This window comes from Bombus bifarius, unplaced genomic scaffold, assembly GCF_011952205.1.
Source record: "Bombus bifarius isolate JDL3187 unplaced genomic scaffold, Bbif_JDL3187 scf7180000008062, whole genome shotgun sequence".
NCBI classification, from domain to species: Eukaryota; Metazoa; Arthropoda; class Insecta; order Hymenoptera; family Apidae; genus Bombus; species Bombus bifarius.
The window spans coordinates 704132-724129 of NW_022884426.1; the positions used below are offsets into that span (position 1 = coordinate 704132).

General features: G+C 51.2%; 1 protein-coding gene across 1 annotated transcript in view; it reads left to right on the forward strand.

Moving 5' to 3' along the window:
• The first annotated feature begins 1561 nt into the window (after positions 1-1561).
• LOC117208381 (probable serine/threonine-protein kinase yakA) overlaps positions 1562-19998 on the forward strand; it is a 56141-nt gene continuing 37704 nt past the window's right edge. Inside the window, exons 1-2 of the mRNA XM_033449553.1 lie at positions 1562-2987; positions 3285-3625. Of these exons, the coding sequence (XP_033305444.1) occupies positions 3438-3625 (188 nt within the window). The 5' untranslated portion in view covers positions 1562-2987; positions 3285-3437. The remainder of the gene's footprint in view (positions 2988-3284; positions 3626-19998) is intronic.

Consider the following 19998-nt stretch of genomic DNA (forward strand, 5'->3'; position numbering starts at 1 on the left):
CGAAGCGATCGAAATGGAAATTCCAGGACATTTCGAATCGAGACGCGAGCGAACAAATTCGTTGAAAGATATAGAGGTTCTCGAGGGGCCGAGAGAGACGTCGACACAGGGTTTCTCGGTACAGCCCTGGCAACCCATCCACCTACATCGCGGCAGGGTCACCGCATACACCACTACCGCCATGGCAGTCGGTCGTGCATACGTGTACGCGTACGTGCCCTTATATACGTCGAAGCTATCTCGGTTTCTCCAACGTTCTGTCTCTCTGTCTCGCAGTCAGCCTCTCGGCGATATACGCTGGTTCGCGCGCGCTCTCTCACCCACACGGGTTCGCGTATAGTCGCGCTCGCGTTCGCCTTCCCACTCCGATCTACACCCTCACGGCGGACTCGGTCGAATGGATTGCACGCGTTACACGGACACGCGTGCACCGAGCCGCGTTTCGACGCGTGCATGCAGCTACGGTGAAACGCTGGGAGCGCAAGCCGCGCGCACGGCTCGCCGCCGCCGCCGCCGCGGCCAGGCTCTTGGCCAGCGAGCCAGTTAGACTGGCAGGAAATCGGCCAACCAACGCAACGGCCGGTCGAGCCGCGCGACCTTTCGATCGATAACGCCGATCGATTTTCCCCGCGGAATCTACGAGACTCGTGGCAACTGCGTAGCGGGTCGACGCGTCTCTTTCGAGATTCGAGGTCGCGATTCCTTGAAAACTCGAACGGTTTCGCGCCATCGTCTCTGTTCGATGCGTCTCGCGATTTCTTCGAGTTCGAAGGCGAATTCGGAGGTCGCTTTAGCGAGATAGCGGTGGCAGGTCGCGGTCAATTAGCACGACTGGTTCGATGGTACGCGGCAGTTTCGAAAGGTCGTTGCTTTGCGTCGAAAGGAGTCGCGCCCATCGGTGCGTCGAGAAAAGGACACGAGCTGGCGTGTTACTCGTCTCGAAGGATTCGGTTACGACATTCCGGCAATCGCGATGTTGTCGCGTAATTTGTATAATGCCGTCGGTATCGGAATACACGCAGATTCGACCAAATACGTTCTTTCTCTTGGCTACGTCTGTACGATGAAACCGCGAACCGTTGGAAATTCAGTAAGGCAAATAATTGCAGCGAGAAGCAAGGATCGATTCCTCTTGACCAATCAAAGTCGCGTGACTCGATTTATCGTCGATCGTCGAATATCGATTAGCGTTGGTTAACGCGGACGCGAACGCGAACGCGTCTATTACACCTGACAGAGAGAAACGATCGACAGAGGGGAGAGAGGCGAGAAGAGGACGAGACAAATGTAGAAATTTTACAGACGTTGCTAGCAACGATCGTAATCGTCGTCGCTGGCACAGATATCGCCGTTGCTACCGTTACTGGTACCAGCAACGTAGTCGTCGTTGTCGTCGTTGTCGTCGTCTTCGTCGTCGTCGTCGTCGTTGTCGTCGTCTTCGTCGTCTTCGTCGTCGTCGTCTTCGTAGTCGTCGTCGTCGTCGTAGTCGTCGTCGTCGCCGTCGTCGTCATTGCCGTCGTCGTCGTCGTCGCCGCCGCCGCCGCCACCGCCGACGCGGTCGGCGGGAGGCTCTGAAACCGAGCGAGACCGAACGTAGTCGATGGAGGTCGGAAACGCACGAACCTCTCGGCTCGAGCGACCGAACCAGCGACACGGCCAAGCAGTGCGGCGCCGACTCTTGCTGCCGCGGTTTCAACATCCGTGGTGTGCGTGGACGAATGTTTACGCGACAGTAGACTTCTCGTCGAAACGAATACGGAGCAAGGCGTATACAGCGAAGGATAGAGAAAGCAGATAGAGACGGGATAGAGTCGGACACCGAAGACAAAGGAGAGAAAAGAGACGAAGAGAAGGCGCGTTCGCGGTGGAGTGTCGTATCGTGGAGCAGCGTACCGAGGTTTAGGAGCGGTACACGTCGTTACGTTATCGAGAGCGAAATAACGCGACGAGTCGTCCGGTTGGCGAGACGACCGAACGAACCATCGACGCTCGTCCAGTGAAACGGAGAAAGAGGCAAGAGAGGGAGAAAAAGAGCGAGCGAGCGAGCGAGAGAGAAAGGCGGAAGACAGGAAAAAAAGAGAAAACATTGTGCCGTCTTTATCGTTCGGGGCGTGGGTGCAGCGAACGCGAATCCCTCGGACGAGACCGCTTTGCCGCGAGCGAACGAGCAAGAGAAGCGAGAGCGAGGAAACGGACGAGGAGCGAAAGAGATGGTGGAGGACGGAACGGATCCGTCGCGAGAATCGAGTCGAGTAGCCTTTTCTTTGGTCGGCGCGTCTTGAGGAGGCCGAGCAACGCAAACCGTGCAGTGGCATTGCGAGCAAAGAAACGAGAGTCGAAGACGACGAAACCAAACGAGAGGAGACGCTAGAGGAGACGCGAGAGGGTCGACCGAGAACCGGCAACGCGGAACAGGAGAAACTCGAAGAGAAGAAAGTTTTCGGCCGAGAGGGATACTCGGCTGGCTGAACCATCGCAGTTGTGGTGGTCACGTGTAGCCGCGTACGGGTGAAAACTGCGAGAGAGCAGCGTCTCTCGAAAAGGTCTGCAGCCAAAAGTATCGACACAGCTGGACACCGTGGGTCCGGCTAACGACAGCGGTTCGTTTTTCCCTCTCTCTTTCTCGCCCTCGCAACACTTCGGCTTTGGATACACCGAGCCGACGTCAACAGCTGCCCGACGGAGGATCGAGGCGCTCCCGAGACCGACCGTCGGATATCCTGGAGGACGATGACGATGGTGGTAAGGAGGATCACGAGCGGTAACCGGAGGACGAGCAGCACGAGAGGACTCGATTGAATCTCGATCGAATCCGCTCGAATACGCGGCAATCGCCGCCGCCATCGCCGCCGCCGGATCCGTCGTCGTCCGTCTCGCCTCCTTGCCGGCGACCGTCGTCGGCGACCGACCGGGCTCGCCGTCGGTCCCGTCGTCGCGACGGTACGACAGTTTACGTTCAACGCAGGGTGACACACAGTGCCGTAGTAGTGAGTGTTGGTGCGAGCATATTAGTCACGCGGGATCGCGCGCGTTCTTTCTACTCGCGTTACCCTGCCGACGGCTCGCGTTCTCTCCGCGAAGCCGTCGGGGAGAGCGGTCCTGTCTGTCAGTTTGCTTGCTCGCTTGCTTGCTCGCTTGCTTGCCTGTCTGCCTGTACCTGCCTGCCCGCATACCCGTCCGCCACCCGACTGCCTGCCTACCTGTCTACCTGTCCGTCTATCGACCCTTCCAATCTTTCTCTCGAACCTCGCGATCCCGAGTATCCCGACGTTCTTCGACGCCAGGAAGCGTGCTGCTCTCAAAGACTGGCAAAACCGTCGGCAACCACTACCGGTGATACCGTGCAAGTGGTATCGGATCTCGAAAGGACGTGACTCGTTCGCGGACAGACAAATACGCGGTTATTCGCTCGGAAACGCGGCCGATAATCAGCCAGGATGCAGGTGGCAACGCTATTTAGGGAGAGCGCCACCCTCTTGGGTGCCTCTAGCCTGGATCCCCCGCAGACACATCATCACCAGGCTATGCACCCGCAACAACAACAGCAACAACAGCAGCAGCAGCAACTTCAACAACATCCTGCCGACCTGCATTTGGCTCATCACATGCAGCACCACTACAAACTGTAAGTTTCCTATATACGCGAAACCTTTCGCTGTCTTTACTTTTGTTACGCTCGCCTACCGTTTTAACCGCGAAACGTATCAACCACGCGTCTAGAAGGCTTTCGCACCGATCTCCGTTGAGAATCGGAGGCCGAAGCCGCGTTCCGACGGTGACGACACAGCGACACAGACCAGCGTTCCCCGTTTCCACGTGAAATTTCACTTTTTGTCTTCGCAGTAACGCGTATCGCGATCGTCCGTTGTCACGGAGCAACGATAGCGCGAGCAAAAGCGCTACAGAAGCGAACAAGTCGAAAGATCCACCACGGTCGCCGTCGGATCGCCAACGAGAAGTTCGAGTTGAAACCGAGACGATGGAAGGATCGTGGCTCGAAAATCTCCGATTCCTTGACGACGACTTGACTTGGTCTCTGTCGCACCGTGCGAATCCTTCAATTTCGTCACAGCCTTTCCCACGAACGCGTTATCGCGTTGTCGTCGATAGGAGCGTCTCCTCTCTCTCTCTCTCCGTCCCTGTCTCTCCGTCTCATGGCCGCGGTTCCACCCTTGGTTCCCGACCTCTCAGGCTTTTTATGAATTTCGTCACGCGCCACGAAGGGACAGGGTAGCATTTGTATTCGTTGCGCAAGGTCCGGTCGTGCCCTCGTTCCTTAAACCGTACAATTTGTTTGAGGTATCTCGTCGTTGAAGTTCCCACCACGGTCTGCGTACCGTGATCGATGTCGCGACGATAACCGAGTGGAAGGCAACGCGCGAGTCGAGCGAGCGTTTTCCTCGATCGGAGAAAAAAAAAAAAAAAAAAGAAAAAGGAAAAGAAAAAAAGAAAAGGAAAAAAGACGAAACGCGTAGCTAAATCCGTCGGTGATCGCATCGTGTGAACATAGTCGCCGATAGCCGTGCGGTTTCTTTTTTCCTTGCGAGGAAGAAGTTTCTTGCAGCGGCTGTGTCCGGCCCGGAAACGGACACCGATAAACGCGTTTGATGCGGCTTCTGGAGAATCAAACCGAATCGAATCGAACAGGAGCGAAGCGAAACCGCGAGAAGTTTGGACCAGACGCGAGGCCGCCAATAGGTCAAGGCTACTAGATTCTCTGCTTCGACCGGTATCTGCTATCTCTAGCCGTTTCCCGACAAATTCCTCGCCAACTTTCCTCGCCTCTCCATCGCGCTATTCTTCGATACGATCGCGAGTCGCCGATATCCATTTGATCCCTTCGCTTCGTCCGATGCACGAACACGCGCGTCGCCTCGAACGAAACGTCGTTCGCCGTTCGGAAGATGACGCGTGAAACGACGCGCGAGTTCGTTTAACGAAACCCATCGAGCACCGAATTCTCTGGCAAGCAGCGTGTTTATGAATTTTGATGCCTTTAGAAACAAAACTCTGAGAGTTTGTAGATGCGTAAAAACTTTGTAGATGCGAAACTTTTAGCGATACGCGTGTTTTTTATTATTGCATCGAGTTTATGATAAACGACCAATCGGATCTGCATTCCTTTCGAGTGCCTTCCAAGCGACGAACGGTATAGTATCGAACGCTACTACGCGCAGTGGAAAACAGGACTAGGAACGACGAGGCAGAGGTAAAAGGAATATTCCGTTTGCTTCGCTCACGCAAATACAATCGCGTATCAGTTAACGATTAAGTGGCGAATTTTTTTTGTCGAATTCCTATTTTCTCGAACCTTTCCAAAGAGATAATCCAAAGCTAAGTAGAGCGACTTCCTCTATAAGTTTTATAGAGGACACTTTGCTTCCGGTCTGTATGTGTATGTTTTTTTTTTTTTTTTTTTTCGATACGTTTCTAGTCCTGCTGTTTTTTTCCACTCTGTCGAGCTACATGCGATCCGATATCAACGGATATTATTAAGATACGGATAATTTCCAAATACCCGTGTGGTGCAAGTATCGGATAGAAACTCGATAAAGAAGCGAGAAGAACAGCAGGATTTCTCCCGTAAACGTAAATCAACCGATAACCGCAATCTACTAATAGCGTCCATACTACAGCGGAAAACGCGTGTGAGATCAAAGTCCGTGTGTCTAACCCGGCAGAGTCGATCGGACTTGCACTGGTTGCTGCGAGCTCCGCGTAACGTAGATCTGGCAGATTATCGTTGTTCGTATCTACGGAGGATCGAAGGGAAGGAACGACGAGGAAATTGCGAGTCGGTGGTGCGAACGCGCGATCGCGGTCGTGGTCGCGGTCGCGGTCTCGGCACGGCAACAATCGAAAGATACGAAGGTAAACGAAGCCACGTGGCCGAAGGACGTGTTTTGGCGTGGATAACGCGAGAAAGATATGGTAAACGATTTCATCGCTGCCACCTACGCTCCTCGGACACGAGCAACAAGAGTAGAGAGAACGCGAACGCGGTCACGTGTCGCGGATAAATCGTGTTTCACCGATAAAAATCGACCTTATCGATAAGATCGAGCCTCCTTCTCGGATCAGTGGTCTGCCTTCTCTTTCTTCGTTGTCCGCTCACTTCCTTCGACTCGCTGCCGGTCGCTCTCGTCCAAGTTATTCATGTATTCCATAAGTTCGGAATACATGAATGGCCTACGAGAGCCAGGTATCCGAGAATCGGCTTCGACAAAGCCGTATTCTTTGCTACGGTAATTTAACACCGTTTAACGTTTCTCTTAGAAAAAAAGCGAAGCGTCCTCCTCCCCCGAGTGTAACGAACGATTGGAACGTGCCAACCAAGGACGAACTTTACACGGACACGTTCGGTCAAAGCTTGCTCGTGCACCGCGTCCAGGGTAGCACCGCGATAAAGATACGCGACCAAGGTTGTCGCATTCACGCGCGATCGGAGGTTCGAAGAGTCGGCTGGAGGTAGAGAACGAATAAGGCTGGAACCGTGAACGACGAACAGGAGACGGTCGACGCGTTCTATGCAAATAGTGTAAATACGTGACGCGTGACGAGTCAGAGTTTAAAGTTCTACGGAGAGTTTGACCACTTTGGACTTGGCGTCGCAACTTCGATGACTGTACAACGTCGCTAACTGAGTCTTGCCGATCCTCGATTCGTTGTTATCGGCGCTGGACTAGCGGAGCTGTAGTCGGGATCCTTTCGCGTATTCTTTCGAGTAGTTGTGCATTTTGATTTTGGAATTGGTCGGAACGTCCGCTGTTACAGCTCGCGCGGAACCTAGCGTCGCAGCCCAGTCTTGGCTAACTCGATCGCTAGCATCGAGGCTGGCGCAATCACGGCAATTATTCTTCGACGGACTAGGATTCTAATTACCTGGGAGCGTTATTACACGAACGACGCAGCAGTCGTGATCGACGCGGCTGATTGTCGCGCGCGTCTGTCGAGAATTCGCGATTTCGGGAAATCGCGATGGAATGGCGAGTACGTCTCGTTCACGGCCGAGTCTCGGATATTCGCGGCACGTAGTCGAAACGCGGAAAAACACTCGGCATGCGTTTTGAAAGAGGAGGAGAGCGTGGCGGCCGATCGGTTAGATCGTTTCCCGCCTAGTGGACCAGAATAAAAGGACAAGCGGAGGAAGAGGAAAGGGGGAGAAAAAGGAACGTAAGGACGAGACGTGCATGACTTTTAGAGTTAACGCGCGTAAATCGCATTCCGAGCGACGCGAAACCCTAACCCCGTGTCTCGACTGGTTCTCCTCTGCTTCCTCGCGCGTCCGTTGCTCCTTTTTTTCTTTTCTTTTTTCTTCCTCGCCTCGCGCTTCTTCTGTTCGTTCTTCTTCCTTCGAGTATGCTCGGTTCGTCCGCGTTACCTTCCTCTCCGGCTCCGTCGTCTCTTCCTTCCCTTCGCGCCGATCATTTTACTCTCCACTCCTTCGCGCCTTTACACTCTGTCCGTTCTTTCTTTTCTTCTCCGTACGTGTACGCGTTCGGCCGTTCCTCTCTCTCTCCCTCCCTCTTCCTTGTTCCGTCACTCTTCTCCTTTCTCTCGCGTCTCGCACACGGTTATCTCCCTCGCGTTTTTATTTTAGCCCGAAGCAAACGTCGAGGTGGAAACGGCGAGCCGGAGGTAGGAAGGAGGGTAGGAGACGGAAAGGAGAGAAGCGAGTAACGCGGCAAAAGAGGAAGAAAGAGGCGGAGAGGGAATAAACGAGCGAGAGAAGGAAAAGTAGGAAGGTGGATGCGAAAGACGGGAAGGAGGGAAGGAGGTGAGGGAACGGAAGAAGAGACGGCCGAGGAGGACGCGGGGCACAAGGGGACGGGTGGCGGGGGCGGCAGGAGGGAAGGTAGGAGGAGGAAGAGGAGAACGAGGAGGCGGCGGCGGCAGGTGGCGGCGGCGGCGGCGGCGGCGGCGGAGGAGGACGAGGAGGAGGAGGAGGAGGAGGAGGATAGAACACAAACGGCCGCACGAAGAGAGCTCGTCGAACGGGCTCTGCTCTCCTCTTCTCCTCCTTCGGTTCTCGCAGGCTATGGTTTCGTAACACGCGTCTTTCCCGCTCTCCGCCTCTCTCCTCTTCCACCGGTTGTTCGTTCGTGCAACGCGTTCCACAACGTTCGTGATACGCGTCTTTTCAAAAGTCGAGGACCCGTTCGAGTGACTCGTTCCGTAGAACGGAAGATAGAACGACGACGACGACGACGACGACAGCGATGTCGCCGTGGTGGCCGGTCCTCCGCTCGAAAAAGCATCGTATCGTACACGATCGATGACGAAGGGAAACCGCGTCGCCAAGAAGATCGAGCAATGACAGACCTAGAGGATCGATTTTGCGTCCGTTTGAGAAGTCGCGCGAAACATCTTCGATCGGAGCGTTTGCTTTGCCATAGCTTCGAAAGCGGCGAACACACGGAACGCGAATAGCCGTCGCAGCAGATTTTCGGCGATTCGCTGTGACGCGGATGTTCCGGCCGTTATGGAGGAAAAACGACTTCTCCGCGATCGGAACGCACTACGCATCGGGTGCCACGCACAACGCATAACGCGCTACGTATCGGTCTCGCTACGCCAAACAGCACCTAAGACACCGACCATACGGATCTCTAGGGAGCTCCGTGATTATTCCGGGCGCAAATTTATTTTTATCAAGCTGTACCGGTCTGTTCTCGCTCGGAGGCCAACGTTGCCGGATTAGAACTTTTTCTCTCGAGTCCTGCAAAATCGACCAACTTGAGCGATGCACGAGGTCCGTATCGGCGATGGTTGCGAAAAAAGAAAGAAGAAGGAGGAAAAAGAAATATCGTGGGACTCGTTAAAAAAAGACGGGTCGCGGACTCGGTCGACAGGAACATTTCTCGGGGCGATACGTGTCTTTGGTATTTTCGTTCAACGGCAGCAGCGCGTATCGACGAGAAAGCTCGGAGAACAAGAACCGTTCCGTCTCCGTTTTCTTGACACGGTGCGGGCACAACGTAACGAACGAGCGAGAAATTCGAACGATCCGGCGATTCTGTTGGCAACCGAGTTACGCGTTGTACGCGATTTCGCGGCAACCTTGGCATCCTCGACGGAAAGCGCGTAACGACGTGCGTGAATTTTACGAGTAACCTTCGCGAACTCGAGAATCGCAAAAACTCGAGCGGCGATTACGCATTCGACGGTCGAAAGGAAGTGGAATCGAAAAAGAATCCGCGGATTCGCCAACGCTCGATACGTCGAAGCTTCTTCCGTTACATAATTTCGTTAACAAGTTCGGTCGACGGCTTGGAAATCGCGAATCGAATGCCGAATAAATTACCTCGCGACGTTGCGCATCTCTAGATTTTAGCAAAATTTTATCGCCATTTCAGTGTCTACGAAAAGGTTTTACGGCGTGACGAATCACACGAACTGTACGAAAAGCACGAGCGAACCTGCCACGATCCTCGAATTTGTTACGTCTCGGTCGAATTTTCTACGTTTTAGAGGAATAATCGGCATGTAACCGAGAGATTCGTAATTAAACCGCGGACATTTACGTTCCGTTACGATTATATCTAAAATAAAAGCCATTCTCTTATTGCTTTCTCGAAGATAGTCTAATCTTGGATACGACTGATTTCGTCACGAGTTCGTCGATCGAAACGAGAAGTCTCGCTTATCAATAACGATTCTGCCGTGTTCGACTTGGAGAAATGTCTACCCACGAGAAACTAACGATTTGGTGGAAAATGATCGGGAAGGATGCAGCTAGGGTTAATTGGAAGGGTGTCGAGAGAACACGATTCTGGGACACGGAGAATAAAGTAAAGGGATGAAAATTTGCCAGAGCCACGGAATTTTCGGATTTGCGATCCGGTGACCAGCGCGAACACCTTGGCTCTTCCATCGGAGCAGACCGAGACCGCTCGTAAATAGCTGCCGCACTAGAAGCGGTCGTAAGGGTTTCCCTTATCTGCGTCAGCGTTTCTGCTCGCTCGATTACCTACGGTTTCCTTCGCGTACCAACCCGCCGAACAGTTTCTTTTTTTTCCTTACTTTTCTTCTTCTTCTACTTCTACTTCTACTACTACCAGTACAACTACTACTACTACTACTACTACTACAACTACTACTGTTACTACTACTACTACCACTACTACTACTACTACCACTATTTCCCCTTCTTCTCTTCTTTCGATAATCATCCACGCATAGGTGCAGCACGCTGATGTCGAAGCAGAGAATACGTCGTGCGCGTTCGCCGCGTTTCGGGCTTCTCCGGCTCCTCCACGGTTTTCGCTCTTTCGACCTTTTCGTCTCGACAAAGTCGATGTAAGCAACGCGGGTCGCAACATTTGAGAAATGCTCGTAAACACCGAGAACTCGCAGTGCTTTCACGGTGCCTGACACATCCTCCGTCTCGTCCTTCTTCTTCTTCTTCTCCGTTTTTACATACGATAGGACCTCGATTAAAGGAATTACGGTTATACGCAAACGTATTTCCGCACTCGTAGAAACTCGTTACGAATACGCACGATCGCCGATGATCTCTAAAATATTTTGAAATTTTAATTAACACGGTAAACGGAAAGAAATGGTATGGTAGTTTGAAGTATGGAAGTATAGAGGATATTTGGTGCAAGTATACATTTTCTAGAAGAAGTGATAAAATTGTTTAAACAGCCAATTATATTCATTATATTAATAAGCTTCGATATACAGTGCCACTACTTTTAAGGCTTATTATATACTTTAGATAGCCGTTCATGCCGCATGCTAAATTTCCGCTAAATAATACGCTTCCAGTTCAACGTCTTGTACACGTCGGAGGTTCGAATAAGGAGCGTTTAAAAGATCCGAGTCGCACTGTATTGGTAAACCGTGTTCTTTAAGCGTAAACTTGTCAAACTTTCTAACGCGACGAATAATATCCGTGGAAAAGCTCGTCGTCGACGCATCGGCCAAACGAAACACAAACAACTACGAGGATACGTGTAGTTTCGCCGATTGTCGTTAGCCAATTTCTCCAAACTGCCTGTTCTCAGCGGATCGCTGTATCCTCGTAATTTCAGGAGAAAATGTTAAAAGGAAAAAAAGAAAAAAAAAAGCGAAACGTAGGAAAGCGGCATTTTCCAGCGTTAATGAGAAACGTATCGAGCTCCATTTGGCAAGGAACGCGATAACGAGCGTTCGATGAGTCATCCTGCTTATCGAACGCGAAACAAATTGCGAAAAGGTATTTACAACGGAAATGTTTAACCGTTGCATACGTTCGGGTGTACCGTTCGTTCGAGTTATCCTCTGTTTAGACGATCGCCTTATCTGTTAACGCTGCGATACAGCGCACGAAATAAGAAACGTTGGCGATATAAATATGCTCGATGAACCGGTTTCGGTACGGACCGAGCAAGGACATAGCGTGTTTCGGCCGCTACACGAACGTGGAAAAATGAATTCTCGCTTTGCGCTCGCCGCTTTTGAAAATACGATAGCAAAAGAGAAGAGAAGAGAAGAGAAAAGAGGTGGAAATCACGTGGAAGACAGTAGCAGACTCGGTCTTATTAAGACCGCAATTAGGCCGTATTACCGAATTACGTTACAATTGAGAATAACGAACATACGCGGTAATAAATTACAACGGTTCGCGTAATCATTACCTCGAAGTTTCGTGTAACAGCGTCCCTATCAGTTTACATTTGACTTTAATTGCATCGCGGTACGACGGCGCTGCTTTTTGGAGTAGATTCGCCTGCCACCGGTCAGAGAGTTATAACGATCTGAATAATTAAACACACTTTTTATAAATTAATACAATAATACACCACTGGTTTGCCAGATATTACGCAACGTTCGTTTAATTATGCCCGTCGCTGAATTTTAAGATCCGTCCCGCAACTTTCTTCCTCGCCACTTGCTTCGCCGCGAAACGTAAATTAAACGCATGGCCGTGAAAGCGAAAAAATTTGGAACTTCTCCACCGAGACGAGGTAATCGAGTCGCCGAGACTCTCTCGTATTCCATCTTCCTCTCCGCGAACGATAGGAACGGGAAAACGCGAAGGACAACAACGATAGAAACACAGCAACGCGAAAAGAACGACGGACTTGCCAAAATTACGACACGCGATCTTCTTTTCTTTGTCCAACGACGGACAATGAGAGAACGAAAGACAGTGCGTGGTTAGCGTGTAATGACGCGCGTCGCTTCGCGCGATGACACGCATACGCGTACAGCGACACGGTGAAAACGTGCATCGAACGCGCAAATAGCACTTGCACGTACGTTTCGTCTGTTCGCACGAAGGTGCGCGAATGCGCACTGCTCGCAACGTGTGTAATGTCTGTCCGTGCCTTTACAAAGGACGATCGCAGCCTGTGTTTCGATTTTATACTATACGAGCCAACATTAAAGAACGGGTCATTTTTTAATCAGACTTGCCGCAAACCAGCGAGTTTCGTTTTTTTCGCCTGTGTGTTCCACGCGCGTTTTAACAGTCCGTTCGGTTGTATGGAAAAGTACACACGAGCACGCTCGTATCTTCACACCTAAAAGAGTTGAACGTTAACGTTCGAACAAGGTTTGAACGAAGATCGTTGTATAATATGGCGTATTTATACAGGGTGGTTGGTAACTGGTGGTACGAGCGGAAAGGGGGTGATTCTACGCGAAAAAAGAAGTCGAAAATATAGAATAAAACTTTTTTTTTTTAATTTTTCCATCGAGACAGTGAGATCCGGTATAACGAGACGCGACAAAGTGCACGCGTACCGAGCGAAAATTCAAAGTCGATGTTCTCGAAAACGAAGCCTCGAACGAAAAATTTGTATTCTATATTTTCGACTTCTTTTTTCGCGTAGAATCACCCCCCCCCCCTTCCGCTTGTAGTACCACCAGTTACCAAATCATCCTGTAGAAAATACAAAGTACAACTTAACGTCGTATACCGTAAAATCAGCGATGGAAATGAAAATTCTGCGAATTTATATTCGGTCACGTATTTTTCCATTTTTCCAAGGGTCGTGCGGTTTCGGTTTTATGGTTGATCAAGTTATGGCTAAAACGCGGATCTTGTGAGAAACTCGACTGTACGCAAACTTACGAGATACGTGTAACGTACAAGGACGAACAAAAACAAATCTCTACTTGGAATCTAATGCCTCGGTTGCGTTTCTAAGAACTCGAATAAACATCTACAGTTTATTTATAATGTTACTCTACAAACTAAGCCGAAACTACGTAAAAAATTCATTATCGTTGTATGTTCTCATGACTGATGAAATGTTATGTATAATGAATTTTTTAGCCATAATACTAGGCTCTCGTGAATAATACCAATGAATCGACACGCGCTATTCCGATCGTCGAACAGCCGATAATTCAACGAACGTCGAATTCGTTCGTTTCTGTCGCGAACGAAACGTGTCCAACCGAGATCGACTTGTCCTCGCTACCTTTGATTCCACGATTATACGAGTTTGTCGTCCAGGAACTGCACGGTTAACGACTTAACGCGTTGATTGCAGAGTCGAAGTGGCGTGGCCGTTCAACGCGACAGAAATTGTTATTTTCTTGACACGTTCAACGACGCCGAAAGAAATACGCGATTACGAAGAACATAGAATTCGGTGTTCGTCGTCGAGCGTCTTCCTCGATCGATGAAAATCGCCGTCAGTCGACGCGAGATCGCGCGTACCCTCGATAACGCGTAATGGTGGCATTTACGATTAGCGGAGTCGGTTGTTACGGACGAGCGCGAGCGCAAACGCGCTGCGTTTCTCGTAAATCTATGGTACGTTGAAAGCGCGAAGCGTGCGAACCCGCAAAATCTCGCCGTTGCGTTGACTGAAAACGATCGACGTCCGATCGGTTGCAATTTTGTTCGCGCGTACGGATGCAGCGTTTCGACGGACGACGCAGCGTCGGACGCGAATCTCCACGCGGACTTGTCTCCGTTGTTCTCCGCCAGCAACGTTTCTACCGCGCCTATGCGATATTTACGACGCGCCTTTACGACGCGTGCTCGTAAAAAGCTAACGCGAGTGTAATCGTTCGAATCGATTGGAGAAGGTTTGGCGAAAGTTTCCAGCTCGCTATCTCTCGTTGCAAGCCCGTAGTAAGCGGGGATTTGGTTGGTGCCGCGTGAGAGCGCTAACAAGAGGCGAAACTTTCCGGAATTCGGCGAGAAACTGGCAAGTTTGAAACACGCGACTCGCGCGCAACCCCTCTCGCGCCCCTTTACGAAGAATTTTCGGCTGGTTGTTGACAAGTTTGGGAAAGTCGCCCATGAATATCTTCGACCGGTCGTCGCGTGCGCACGTCCGAGCGAAACTTTGATCGGTAGATACCCTCAGGCATCCGAGCTATGTTCTCTCTGGCCATCCAGCATATCGGACGTACGCGTGGCCCTCTTGTTTACGCGCCCGAGGCATGTCTCGCCTTTTCAGTTCGGCCAACCCATCTTCGTTTTTCGCCACGTTACCGCGATCGTCTATCGTCCTCGCGTTTTACTTTCTACGATGTATCTGGTGGACAGTGGCGTCCTGATAACAGGTGCGTCGACGGCTAACAGGTACACGAGCGGTATCGATCGATCAATCCGTACAACGACATACAAATTTTCCCTCTTCTCCTTTGCTTCGTGTTGCCCTTATTTTCTCGGGTTTTTTTCCGTCAGCGGAGGACGACGTAGCTTGCTCGTGGTTTGTCGGTTGTTTCTTGGACGGAAAGAACGAAAGGCAACGGGAGGGCGCGCGAGAATCGCGAAGCGTGACTGGCGAACTTTTGGCACCGACCACGGTAAATGGTTTACTGTCGGCTATGCGAGAAATTACGAGGCGATACGGGGCAACGGAGGAGGTCGTCTGGGAGGGCGGCGCGCTCCTCTTCGCTCTCGCTTTTCCTTACTCTCGCTTACCCTCTCCGTTTCTCTCTTCTGCTTCCCGCACCCTCCAACGGCCCCACCAGCTGCGCCGCCCTCACCCTCTCGTCCTCGCGTCGCTGTAGCAGTCGCTTCAAAACTCGGTCAAAGTCTCGTCGCCGTGGCGTCTCGCTTTGGGGATTCGAAGGAAGGGTCGTTTCTCTTTCTCTTGATCTCCTTTTTCCCCCACCCCTGCCCGTCTTCGCCCAAACTCGTTCCACGTTTCTTTTCCCTTCGCCGGTTCTCCTCTTTCCTTCTCTCTTATTCTGCCACGTCTCCTTCTCTTTCCGTTTCCTTTCTTCCGTTCGCCAGGCGCTGTTCTCTCGCGCGTTCGCACGCGAACGCAAATATCCGCGTTGGCAGAGCCGCGAATCGCAACCAGACGCGGCGCTACCTCTGGCTTCTGCTTTTGGATTTTCGTTCTCTGCTCGGCCGACAGTTTTCAGGTCACACGGACGACCTCGTTTCTCTCCGCGAAACGTCTTACCGCCCGACCGGAGAACATTTGGAGCGTGGAAGATTTTCGGGGGAGGAACTGTCGGATCGAGACTGCAAATTTCACCCGGCTGCCGGCTAAACGTTTTCCGAGAACGCCGAGACTCGTTCCAGTCGTTTAAGCTCGCCAATAGCATCGCCGACGTCGCCGTCGACGCCGTTGTCGTTGGCATCGTCGGCGACGAAACTCCCACCGACCGGACGATTCTCCGTTAATTTAAAGAAGCGGAGGATAAATTTGAAAATCGCGAGCCTGTTCGACGCCACGGTTAACGAAAACCGGTTAATTCGTTAACTCGTAACTGGCACGGTGGTCGTTTCGTCACACGCTTGCAGACGTTCGGTAATTTGGAAAAGGTATCGTTAGCCTAACGTACGTACGATGGTTCACGGAAATATTCGAACATTCGAGGAAACCGTCGACGAATACGTAGGTTACGCGCGCGATACGAAACGTTTTGAAATTTCATTAGCACCGTAGCGAGACGCAACGATCGCGATTATATCGGTGAAATTTGAAACGAGTGTGACGGTGTACAGGTATGTACAGAAGTTACAACATATTTATTGCGAGCTTTGCGAACATCGCTAACTGCTTGAACAGTGGATCGTTCGTTGTATCGATAAACCGCGATATTTAACGAGAATACAAACGTAAATTACACGTTCAAGATCGCTGTACGTTATACAACGTACGCGTGTATTTCGAAATTGTTTCGCGATATTTTACCGATACAGTGTAGCGATCCGGCTGTTCGAGTTTTCGCAAACCGGAGACACGCGCTAGAACGATATTTTTCAAACGAGACGGCTCGCTCGATCGCGATTGAGCTATTTTTTTAAACGACCGTCCCGCGCTTCGCTCCGGCTGGACTCTGTACCCGACGATCGCGAGGATCGACGTAACGAAAGCGCGAGAAAGAAGAAGAAAAAGCGGAGAAAAAAGGAAGAAAATATTCGCGATCTTGTTGGTCGTTCGTATTTCATTGGCGTTAGACGCGAGAGGGGCGAACGTGCGAGGAAAGCGAAACGGAGAGTGGGAGGGAGGTTGGTGCGGCGGGTGGAGATAAAACGAGCCGGCTGGAGGGAAAAAGTTTAAAGCGTCGAATAGAAATTCGATTTATTGACTTTCGAAGTCACTCTCCCTTTTTTTCGCGGAGGTCGAGGCAGGGGGAATCCGATGGAGGTACAGAGGGTTCGAAAAAAGCAACGAAAAGAGTACTATCGGTGAAACGGGTGGCGGTAGGTCAGGATCGCGAGGAACGAGATGGATACAAATCATAAAATTTGATTGGGCCGACCTAGGCCAGGGAATACCAGCTGTGTGTGTATCCGATATATTGACTCACTTGGCGTATTCTCCGCGTATTTTCCAGCGGCCGAAGAGGGAGGCAGATGGAACGCGAGAAAAAACGAAAGGCAAGGAAAAAACGTCGAGAGAATCCGCGCGCAAACCCGTCGCGTCCATTCGTTCGTTCGTTTTTTCTTCTCTCGTTCCCAGACCAAGATAGCCTCCGCGAGCGTACATCACGCGAAAACCTTTTAAACCGCGCGGCTGTTTATCGCGACCGAATGACCCAGCGACGCGAACCACCGCCTCTTCTCGTGCCTGCTCCGTCGAAATCGTAACGCACGGAAACCGCTGCGAGGGTAACACGATCCGATCTGTAACAGCGCAACGACGTTTTACGAACGATCGAGATAGAGACACGCGAGAGCTATACGCTCGGACGAGAGCGAAGGGCGAATTCGTTTCGCAGTTTCTGCATAGAACGAGAACGAATGGTCTGGACGGGGCATGGAATCGCGAGAGCCGATATCGCGTCGAACAGTTTGCACGCGGAAATTGGAGCGAATAACCCAGACCTTGGACTGGAAAACTCGGAAGCGCCTCTCGCGCGATTGAAAATCGATAGGTCGGTGTTGATCAAAGTTTCGAAATAACGTACGTCGCGGATGGACGACGCGATTTTCTCTGCACGCGGTTCGACGCGTAAGGCGAAGCGAAACGGACCTGATAGCGAGAACAATACACGATGCGTTTGATCGGCGAGACTTGGGTCTCGGTTTCGGTAGGATGGCTTAGCCAGTCTCGGCGAGGACGGCTCACGCTTCATTTGAATTACATGAAAATCGAGCACGCTTCTCGAGGGGCGGCAACGGAGAATCCTCTCGATCGATCGCGACTATACAGATTCGAGGCAAGATTATCGCGCCTCGACCGCAAGAGTTGTTGCTCCTCGAACGGCTGAGAGGAGGCAACGAGAGTATAGAAGGAAGGGAGGAACAAGAGGACTCGTTCGAGTTCTTTGTCTCGTTTCAAGAGGAAAAGAGAGAAGAGCACGTCCGAAGGCGAGCCGAAGAGCCAAACGACGCGGATTATTCTCGACTCGACTCCGACTTGACTCGGCCCGACGACGATCGCGATAGACCGATGGATTAGCTACTAGGCGCGACTAGACGAGGCCGAAGCGAAAATCGATTCGCTGGATGACAGAGAGAGAGAGAGAGAGAGAGAGAGGGACTAGTTGACGCGACATGGCCAGGAAAAGGGCGGTTTATCGTATACAGTACGTGGTAGAAAAAAAATCATTCCTGTACTTTTCGTTTTTCCGCAAAATCTTTATTATACGGCCACGAATCGACGGAGAAAGCGCGACTCGCTGTATAATACGAAAGCTACGGGATAAGATTGGAACGAACCACGTTTTCAATTTTTTTACAGGCAAGCGCAGTTTCCAGATTCGGTAGGTTTTCGATCGCTACAGTGTGATGCCAAAATTGTCTTTTCATTCGGTTTCAGAGACAAACTTTTTTCGTACTCTTGAAAATTGTTGAAACATCGCTCGTCACGGTGAACACGCTCTCTTTGGCTTTCTCTAAAGCTTCGTCCACGTATCAGCTATTTCGAAAAGATTCACGCCTACTTCGGCCGTTTTCCTTTTTAATCGCGTCACGTCAAAATTCTTCCGTTTAATCTCGCAAAGTGACATATTTCTCTGCCGTGATTTTCATGTACACAGCGTGTCGAAGCAGATAATTTATTCCCCTCTCTTTTACTGGAAAGTCGAGCAGCTGTCTCTTTATTGCACTTTCTGTTTCTTTCGTTGGCCGTAAGATCACGGTTGATCGTGGTCGATCGTTGATCGATTCCGATCGCGAATCACCGTGTCGCGGCCAATTTGTTTCGCAAGGGTAGCGCCGCGTATCGTTCGATCGATCGTCGGTGCTTATTTATTCCGCGTACTCGAATATGCTAAGAGGAAGGGGAGGAAGAAGAAGAAGAAGAAGAAGAAGAGGGAAGGTCGTATCGCGAGGGGAGCCCGGGGAAGTGTTTTAAAAGTGCGCCGGTGTCCTTTAGGGGGTTTCGATGCACGTGCTACGGCTCGAGGATTTTATGAATGGGGACCACACGTGGTTCGAACGCACGTTTCGATACGCGGTCTACCGCTTCTGCGAGCCAGTTAGGGCAGTTAGACGACCAAAGAGAAGAAAAAAGGGGGAATCGAGGCGCAGAGGAGCAAAACAGGACGCGAGAGAAAAAGGATCGGACGTCGAAGGAGCAGGCTCGGCAGAAAAGAGAGAACGTTCCCCGTCGACGTCAGACCGAAGAAGAAACGGTGGAACTCGGTCGTCTACCCTGTAATTTATAACTGGAAACTTGGAACTACGACGCGACCTAAGGCGATACGTCGATTCCACTCAGGGGAATCTCCCTTCTTCGTTTTGCCGAAGGTCGTTCGACCTTCGACCAGAATCGATGCCTGTCCGCCGATCCGCGCTCCTTTCCTTTTTTTCCTTCTATTCTCGTTTTCTCTTTTTCGCCTCTCTTCTCTCTCTCTCTCTCTCTCTGTCTCTCTCTCTCTCTCTGCCTCTTTCCTTAACCTTCTCCGTCTCGGCTGTTGCGTTCTATCGCGCGTTTCATTCGCGCTTTCCAGTCACCAACTACGAAAGATATGACTCGGCTAACTTTTTCAATCGCATCCAATCAACGATTTCGAGTTGGGAATTCGAATTTCGGTCCGGCTTTCGATCAAAGTAACGACGTTTCCGCGAAACGAATCTGCGATACCAGGGGCACTCGTTCCGGTTGTTCTCGACACGTCCGCGCGAGATTCGCGCGTTACTTTTATCACCCATCCGCCGTTTTCTCGTTTGGTTGGCGATGACGAACCAGAGAGTTCGATATGGCCGAAACGTTGACGCTCCTACGCAAAATAAATATTCATGCGTGGATGTAAAAATCGTTGGTACGCCGGAGGCAGACTGTCGGAAGACGATGGCGCCACCACGGGTTCTCCTCCTTCTCCTCCTCCTCCTCCTCTTTCTTCCTCGCCTCCTCCTCCTTCGACTTTGGAAACGTTGCCGAGCCTGCGGTTTTTCGGATTATTGTTTGCCTCGTAAATTTTTATCGCGCACGCAGGACGCTCCGTTTTTTTTTTACGAGAGCCATTACGTCGTTGCCACGTAAGGTTACGCCAGCGATTCTTTTTCCTTCCAGCGTTTCCCTTGTTCTGCCTGATAATTCGACGAAGGTCTGGAGCGATCGACGCGGTCCGAGAGATATCGCGATCCTGCGGCTCCATGGCGCGCGAGATCGTCCGATTCGCGTTACGATC